At 36.6% G+C, this 9,736-nt stretch overlaps 1 protein-coding gene across 1 annotated transcript in view; it reads right to left on the minus strand.

Moving 5' to 3' along the window:
• The window catches only part of ptprja (protein tyrosine phosphatase receptor type Ja), a gene marked incomplete at its 5' end in the record, with an annotated part of 31,279 nt that extends 24,712 nt beyond the window's left edge, over positions 1-6,567 (minus strand). The window contains 9 exons of the mRNA XM_053642013.1: positions 1,434-1,694; positions 3,296-3,556; positions 3,645-3,920; positions 4,201-4,461; positions 4,550-4,810; positions 5,106-5,366; positions 5,455-5,715; positions 6,011-6,271; positions 6,360-6,567. Of these exons, the coding sequence (XP_053497988.1) occupies positions 1,434-1,694; positions 3,296-3,556; positions 3,645-3,920; positions 4,201-4,461; positions 4,550-4,810; positions 5,106-5,366; positions 5,455-5,715; positions 6,011-6,271; positions 6,360-6,567 (2,311 nt within the window). The remainder of the gene's footprint in view (positions 1-1,433; positions 1,695-3,295; positions 3,557-3,644; positions 3,921-4,200; positions 4,462-4,549; positions 4,811-5,105; positions 5,367-5,454; positions 5,716-6,010; positions 6,272-6,359) is intronic.
• Positions 6,568-9,736: the final 3,169 nt, after the last annotated feature.

Below are 9,736 nucleotides of genomic sequence, written 5' to 3' on the forward strand. Positions count from 1 at the left end.
CAAAGATATAAAAAGATATGAATACAGAGACAATCACTTTGAGTACTGTGTCTATGTCAGGGGCATCCATTCTTAACTGCAAAGGTCTGGTTTGGCTGGCCTTCATTCCAACCAATCAGGAGACACATCTGATTCCAGTTATTTAATCAGCTGATCTTAACCTTTAATTGACTATCAAGTATAGCTCCTGCTTGGAGAGAACAAAAACCTGCAGCCACACTGACCCTTTGCAGATAAGACCAGACACTGCTGGCAAAGAGTTACATGTCAAACAGACCACACCAGTTATTTTAGATGCCACTTCAGAATGATTGACACCTTTCAAGAAAATGGGTAAAAAATTATTGTATAAAGTAAACATTACAGTGATTGACACTTTTAATTATAAGAAGTGGTGAAGCTACTAATCTTTCCTCTAACAAAAATGATTCTCATAAAAACTTCATTTTTAAATAATATAATTTTTTCACAAAGTTACTGATACATCTAAAAGAAGAATTTAAATAAAGGCAAAAATTGTGCAGACTGACATCCTCAAAAAATTCTGTTTCTTAATTTCCCTCAGTTTTTCATAACTCTGTACACATTTAAAACCCTTTTGTCATCCACAATCATGGACAACCACAACATTTCATTAATTCCTGTGGTCAACTCTTACAGACCACCTGCACGACAGCAAACAGAAGGTTTGCATCAATAAAGCCATTTCCTAAGAGCAACCCACAAACTGCACAGCCTGAACTGCACATAGCATTACTGGATAATACCAGTTCTGAACAGGGCCAGTAAACACCAGGGTATATTAGCCCAAAATCTGGTTGCTTTGGCCATGAGGTTAAGCTTAGGTTGTAGATGGATCTTTCAGGATCTTATAATGACCTTAAATATGTGTTTTCTAAATCAACCCAGGGACAAAAAATTAACATTTTTCATTGACCATCTCAGTCTTCAAAATTTGAATGATGTAAAAAAGCAGCAGTGTGCATTGAAGAGGACAGGCCTAAGAATATAAAGAATATAAAAAAAATATTAAGAATATAATGGAGCTTGAAATGTTTTCCATGAGGTACAGCTTGAACAGGGTGCTAACCCTAAATAGTGACCCTTCTAAGAACTCTATAAGTTTTCTCCAACCTGCACAAAATATTAATTGTGGTGTGCTGACAAATTTGAAATTAGAGTTTGATAGACAAAAAATCATGTCTGAAAAAACACTGCAAGACAATGAAACTATACAGTATACATATATGTTTAACTGTCCCTCATTGCATGTGTTTTTCAGTTTTGCTTTTGTTTTTAAATGTTCAGAATAGGTTCCAACCATTCTGTACTGACTCTATATCCATTTATTTCACGTGTAAATAGAAGAAAATCATTGGATAATCACTTCTGATATTAAAACTTTGAATAATAATGTGAAGTACAGGACTTACTTGTGCATATTGAGGTTTGAGTTGGTGCTCCTGCAGTTTGTCCGTCTGCAGCAACTGCAGTAACAGTGAATGTGTAGTTCACTCCAGCAGTCAGACCAGTGACAGTGTAAGACGTGTTTGAAGTGTTACTGCTGTTATTCACACTGCCACCAATCCAATTTACTGTAAAGTAGGACCTGTTCCCAGGTGGCTCATTCCAGGTTAGAGACACAGATGATGTAGTTTTGTTAGAGACAGTGAGATTGGTGACAGCATTTGGGTCTGCAATTCACACACACACACACACACAAACAAAGAGTCCTTAAAGCTCTTATCAATAACTGCTGGAACAGTGTGGCAACTTAAAACTCAGATATACATTCTGACATATGTAGGTATAAATGTATGAAAAGAAATATACACTCACTGATTACATTATTATTACACATATACACCTGCTCTTTTATGCCAGTATCCAATCAGCCAATCATGTGGCAGCAGCACAATGCATAAAATCATGCAGATACAGGTCAAGAGCTTCAGTTTTGTTCACATCAAACATCAGAATGGGGAAAAGTGTGATCTCTGTGACTTTGATTGTGGCATGGATGTCGGTATCAGATGGGCTGGTTTGAGTATTTCAGAAAATGCTGATCTCCTGGGGTTTTTCACACACAACAGTATCTGGCTAGAGTTTATACAAAATGGTACAAAAATAAATAAATTGATATATATATATATATATATATACCCTGTGAGTGGAGGGTCTGCAGGCAGGAAAACCTTGTTGATGAGAAAATCAGTGGAGAACTGACTCACTAAAACTGGACAGTTGAAGACTGGAAAAATAACAGGTGTTTATATTTGTCTACAACTGTTCAATTTCAGTGAGTCTGTGCCCATGATAGCCTCAGATTCCTGTTCTTAGCCCACAGGAGTGGACCTTGGTGTGGTATTCTGCTGTTGAAGCCCATCCACCTCAAGGTTTCATGTTTTATTATTTTTTTTGCATGATGAAATACTTTTCTGTTCACCAAGGTTGTTAAGGATGATTATTTGAGTTACTATAACCTTCCTGTCAGATTTTTGAACATTTTCCTCTGACCTCTTATATCAGAGGCCTTTCCACCAACAGAACTGGTGCTCACTCAATGTTTTTAGTTTGTCACCCCATTCTGTGTAAACTTTGGAGACTGTTGTGTGTGAAATTCCCAGGAGTTCAGCAGTTTTGGAAATACTCAAATCAGCCATTCTGGTACCAACAACCATGCTACGATCAAAATTCAAAGCGATCACACTTTTTCTTCATTGTGATGGTAACATTAACTGAAGCTCTTGACCTGTATCTGCATGATTTTTGCATTGTGCTGCTGCCACACGATTGGCTGATTAGATAACTGCATGAATGTACAGTAATGTTAAAAACTATGGAAATGGAAAAAGTTCTACCCAGCTTCTACCAACCCATCCCTGTCTCCCACTGCTCTGGTTATGCTATGCTATTACCTATGGCATACTTATTTGCAATGTCATATTTTCACATTAAACTGCCCTGGAATTTCCTTCTGTTTTATTATCTGCAAAACTTTGCACATGTACTACACTCCAGGAGTCAGATTACTGTAGTTGTATTAATCATGGTGGTTTCAGTAGTCTTACTGAATGTAATACAGTAAACCTTTTTGGGAAGTGGGAGGAAACAGAAAAACCTGGAAATAACCACAAAGATACACGGAGAACATGTACAGAAACTCTAAACAGACAGTAACCTGAGCACAGGCTTGAACTGTGAACACCTTGCACAGCTACCTGCTGCACCACCATACAATCCTAATACCAAATTACTTATGCTATTCAGTCAATATTTATAAGTTACGTCTTACTTGTGTAGGCTGAAATGCAGCTGTAATTTCCTTCTGTTTTATTATCTGCAGCAACTGCAAACACTTTGAATGTGTACTGCACTCCAGGAGTCAGATTAGTTATGTCAATCCCAGTGATTTCAGTAGTCTTATTGATCGTCATACTGAAATTCTCATATTGGATTACATAATGGGAGATTTTGCCCATTGCCTCAGTCCAGTTCAGTAATATAGAGGAGGTTGTAACATTAAGTACTGTGAGACTGCTAACAGTCTCAGGCTCTGTGAAGGTAAAAGAGGTTCATTAACATTAACTTTGTTCAGAAATTCCTTTTGTCATCAAATGAGAACACGATTCTCTAAATCATACTTGTATAGACTGAAAGACCAACTGCTTCTCCTTCTGTTATATTGTCTGCAGCAACAGCAGATATCATGATGGTGTAATTGACTCCAGGATTGAGATTAGTTATGTTAAAGAACCTGTTTGAGGTTGTTGAATTCAACGTGATGCTGTCATTACTCCACTGTACTTTAAAGAAAGATTTTTCTCCTATTGGTTCAGTCCAGTTCACAAGCAATGAACTTGTTGTAATTTCAGTTACACTGAGGTCACTTGCAGCATCAGGTTCTGTGAGTACAGGTTAGAGGCCATTGTGTTAGGAAAATATATTAATCTACATGAAGCAAACATTTCATAGTAACTTACTAATGGAATACTTATAACATCTCTTATAACATCAAGCTCTGGGAGTAAATTAACCACACAGGCACATGGAGAACATGTATAGAAACTCTAAACAGACAGTAACCTGAACACAGCATGGAACTGTGGACATCATGCAAAGCTACCTGCTGCACCACCATACAGTCCAAATACCAAATTACTTATGATATTCAGTCAATATTTCTAAGTTACGTCTTACTTGTGTAGGCTGAAATGCAGCTGTAATTTCCTTCTGTTTTATTATCTGCAGCAACTGCAAACACTTTGAATGTGTACTGCACTCCAGGAGCCAGATTAGTTATGTCAATCCCAGTGATTTCAGTAGTCTTATTGATTGTTGTATTGAAATTCTCATATTGGATTACATAATAGGAGATTTTGCCCATTGCCTCAGTCCAGTTCAGTAATATAGAGGAGTTTGTAACATTAAGTACTGTGAGAATGGTAACAGTCTCAGGCTCTGTGAAGGTAAAAGAGGTTCATTAACATTAACTTTGTTCAGAAATTCCTTTTGTCATCAAATGAGAACACGATTCTCTAAAACATACTTGTATAGACTGAAAGACCAAATGCTTCTCCTTCTGTTATATTGTCTGCAGCAACAGCAGATATCAGGATGGTATAATTGACTCCAGGATTGAGATTAGTAATGTTAAAGAACCTGTCTGAGGTTGTCGAATTCAAAGTGACGCTGTCATTACTCCACTGTACTTTAAAGAAAGATTTTTCTCCTATTGGTTCAGTCCAGTTCACAAGCAATGAGCTTGTTGTAATTTCAGTTACAATGAGGTCACTTGCAGCATCAGGTTCTGTGAGTACAGGTTAGAGGCCATTGTGTTAGGAAAATATATTAGTCTACATGAAACAAACATTTAATAGTAACTTACTAATGGAATACTTATAACATCTCTTATAACATCAAGCTCTGGCAGTAAATTAACCACACAGGCACATGGAGAATATGTATAGAAACTCTTAACAGACAGTAACCTGAAAACAGCATGGAACTGTGGACATCATGCAAAGCTACCTGCTGCACCACCATACAGTCCAAATACCAAATTACTTATGATATTCAGTCAATATTTCTAAGTTACGTCTTACTTGTGTAGGCTGAAATGCAGCTGTAATTTCCTTCTGTTTTATTATCTGCAGCAACTGCAAACACTTTGAATGTGTACTGCACTCCAGGAGCCAGATTAGTTATGTCAATCCCAGTGATTTCAGTAGTCTTATTGATTGTTGTACTGAAATTCTCATATTGGATTACATAATAGGAGATTTTGCCCATTGCCTCAGTCCAGTTCAGTAATATAGAGGAGTTTGTAACATTAAGTACTGTGAGACTGCTAACAGTCTCAGGCTCTGTGAAGGTAAAAGAGGTTCATTAACATTAACTTTGTTCAGAAATTCCTTTTGTCATCAAATGAGAACACAATTCTCTAAAACATACTTGTATAGACTGAAAGACCAAATGCTTCTCCTTCTGTTATATTGTCTGCAGCAACAGCAGATATCAGGATGGTGTAATTGACTCCAGGATTGAGATTAGTAATGTTAAAGAACCTGTCTGAGGTTGTCGAATTCAAAGTGACGCTGTCATTACTCCACTGTACTTTAAAGAAAGATTTTTCTCCTATTGGTTCAGTCCAGTTCACAAGCAATGAGCTTGTTGTAATTTCAGTTACAATGAGGTCACTTGCTGCATCAGGTTCTGTGAGTACAGGTTAGAGGCCATTGTGTTAGGAAAATATATTAGTCTACATGAAACAAACATTTAATAGTAACTTACTAATGGAATACTTATAACCTCTCTTATAACATCAAGCTCTGGGAGTAAATTAACCACACAGGCACATGGAGAACATGTATAGAAACTCTAAACAGACAGTAACCTGAACACAGCATGGAACTGTGGACATCATGCAAAGCTACCTGCTGCACCACCATACAGTCCAAATACCAAATTACTTATGATATTCAGTCAATATTTCTAAGTTACGTCTTACTTGTGTAGGCTGAAATGCAGCTGTAATTTCCTTCTGTTTTATTATCTGCAGCAACTGCAAACACTTTGAATGTGTACTGCACTCCAGGAGCCAGATTAGTTATGTCAATCCCAGTGATTTCAGTAGTCTTATTGATTGTTGTACTGAAATTCTCATATTGGATTACATAATAGGAGATTTTGCCCATTGCCTCAGTCCAGTTCAGTAATATAGAGGAGTTTGTAACATTAAGTACTGTGAGACTGCTAACAGTCTCAGGCTCTGTGAAGGTAAAAGAGGTTCATTAACATTAACTTTGTTCAGAAATTCCTTTTGTCATCAAATGAGAACACAATTCTCTAAAACATACTTGTATAGACTGAAAGACCAAATGCTTCTCCTTCTGTTATATTGTCTGCAGCAACAGCAGATATCAGGATGGTGTAATTGACTCCAGGATTGAGATTAGTAATGTTAAAGAACCTGTCTGAGGTTGTCGAATTCAAAGTGACGCTGTCATTACTCCACTGTACTTTAAAGAAAGATTTTTCTCCTATTGGTTCAGTCCAGTTCACAAGCAATGAGCTTGTTGTAATTTCAGTTACAATGAGGTCACTTGCTGCATCAGGTTCTGTGAGTACAGGTTAGAGGCCATTGTGTTAGGAAAATATATTAGTCTACATGAAACAAACATTTAATAGTAACTTACTAATGGAATACTTATAACCTCTCTTATAACATCAAGCTCTGGGAGTAAATTAACCACACAGGCACATGGAGAACATGTATAGAAACTCTAAACAGACAGTAACCTGAACACAGCATGGAACTGTGGACATCATGCAAAGCTACCTGCTGCACCACCATACAGTCCAAATACCAAATTACTTATGATATTCAGTCAATATTTCTAAGTTACGTCTTACTTGTGTAGGCTGAAATGCAGCTGTAATTTCCTTCTGTTTTATTATCTGCAGCAACTGCAAACACTTTGAATGTGTACTGCACTCCAGGAGCCAGATTAGTTATGTCAATCCCAGTGATTTCAGTAGTCTTATTGATTGTTGTACTGAAATTCTCATATTGGATTACATAATAGGAGATTTTGCCCATTGCCTCAGTCCAGTTCAGTAATATAGAGGAGTTTGTAACATTAAGTACTGTGAGACTGCTAACAGTCTCAGGCTCTGTGAAGGTAAAAGAGGTTCATTAACATTAACTTTGTTCAGAAATTCCTTTTGTCATCAAATGAGAACACGATTCTCTAAAACATACTTGTATAGACTGAAAGACCAAATGCTTCTCCTTCTGTTATATTGTCTGCAGCAACAGCAGATATCAGGATGGTGTAATTGACTCCAGGATTGAGATTAGTAATGTTAAAGAAACTGCCTGAGGTTGTCGAATTCAAAGTGACGCTGTCATTACTCCACTGTACTTTAAAGAAAGATTTTTCTCCTATTGGTTCAGTCCAGTTCACAAGCAATGAGCTTGTTGTAATTTCAGTTACAATGAGGTCACTTGCAGTATCAGGTTCTGTGAGTACAGGTTAGAGGCCATTGTGTTAGGAAAATATATTAGTCTACATGAAACAAACATTTAATAGTAACTTACTAATGGAATACTTATAACATCTCTTATAACATCAAGCTCTGGGAGTAAATTAACCACACAGGCACATGGAGAACATGTATAGAAACTCTAAACAGACAGTAACCTGAACACAGCATGGAACTGTGGACATCATGCAAAGCTACCTGCTGCACCACCATACAGTCCAAATACCAAATTACTTATGATATTCAGTCAATATTTCTAAGTTACGTCTTACTTGTGTAGGCTGAAATGCAGCTGTAATTTCCTTCTGTTTTATTATCTGCAGCAACTGCAAACACTTTGAATGTGTACTGCACTCCAGGAGCCAGATTAGTTATGTCAATCCCAGTGATTTCAGTAGTCTTATTGATTGTTGTATTGAAATTCTCATATTGGATTACATAATAGGAGATTTTGCCCATTGCCTCAGTCCAGTTCAGTAATATAGAGGAGTTTGTAACATTAAGTACTGTGAGACTGCTAACAGTCTCAGGCTCTGTGAAGGTAAAAGAGGTTCATTAACATTAACTTTGTTCAGAAATTCCTTTTGTCATCAAATGAGAACATGATTCTCTAAAACATACTTGTATAGACTGAAAGACCAACTGCTTCTCCTTCTGTTATATTGTCTGCAGCAACAGCAGATATCAGGATGGTGTAATTGACTCCAGGATTGAGATTAGTAATGTTAAAGAACCTGTCTGAGGTTGTCGAATTCAAAGTGACGCTGTCATTACTCCACTGTACTTTAAAGAAAGATTTTTCTCCTATTGGTTCAGTCCAGTTCACAAGCAATGAGCTTGTTGTAATTTCAGTTACAATGAGGTCACTTGCAGCATCAGGTTCTGTGAGTACAGGTTAGAGGCCATTGTGTTAGGAAAATATATTAATCTACATACAACAAACGGCTAATTACAAATTCCATGGATCGACTCTTCTTCAATGAGCATGTTATCCTGGACAGGGTTGCGGTGAATCCAAAGCTTATGCCGGGGACATTGCATACAAGATGGGAATACACCACCCTAGATGGAATGCCAGTCCATCAGGGGGAACACAGACATTCACACACAGGGGCAATTTAGATTAGCCAGTCAACCCACCAGAATGGTTTTGGGAGATGGGAGTGCCCTCTACTAATATTGGCACCCTTGGTAAATATGAGCAAAGAAGGCTGTGAAAATTGTCTTCATTGTTTAACCATTTGATCTTTTGTTTATTCACAAAAATACTCAACTCTCATGGATATCAAACAATTCCAATCAAAACAGGATTATATATATATATATATATATATATATATATATATATATATATATATATATATATATATCTTCATTAAATATAGGTGTGCAACAATTATTGTCACCCCTTTAGTCAATACTTTGTGCTACCTCCCTTTGCCAAGATTGCATCACTTAGAAGACATCTTATGTTTAAAAAATATTGTGCCATATTTTTGTGCCAATGTAATAATAATATTTTGTTTGTATGTATGTATATATACATATGTATATATATATATATATATACATATATATATATATATATATATATATATATATATATATATATATATATATTACACACACACACACACACACAGTTGTGCCCAAAAGTTTACATACCCCCTTGCAAAATCTTAATACTTTTAACAAAATGAGAGGGATCATTAAAATCCCATGTTGTTTTTTATTTAGTACTACCCTGAATAAGCTGTTTCACCTAACAGATGTTTACATATAGTCCACAAGACAAGATAATAGATGAATTTATCAAAATTACCCCGTTCAAAAGTTTACATACCCTTTATTCTTAATATTGTGTGTTGTTACCTGGATGATCCATGACTGTTATTATATTTTGTGATAGTTGTTCATGAATCCCTTGTTTGTCCTGAGCAGTTAAACTGTCCACTGTTCTTCAGAAAAATCCTCCAAGTCCTGCACATTCTTTGCTTTTCCAGCATCTTCTGCATATTTGACCCCTTTTCAGAAGCGGCTATATGATGTTGAGATCCATCTTTTCACACTGAGGACGACTGAGGGCGACTGAGGGCCTCGTACACAACTATTACAAAAGGTGCAAACATTCACTGATGCTCAAGAAGGCAACACAATACATTAAGAGGCAGGAGGTGTAAACTTTTGA

This window comes from Ictalurus furcatus, chromosome 14, assembly GCF_023375685.1.
Source record: "Ictalurus furcatus strain D&B chromosome 14, Billie_1.0, whole genome shotgun sequence".
NCBI lineage: Eukaryota > Metazoa > Chordata > Actinopteri > Siluriformes > Ictaluridae > Ictalurus > Ictalurus furcatus.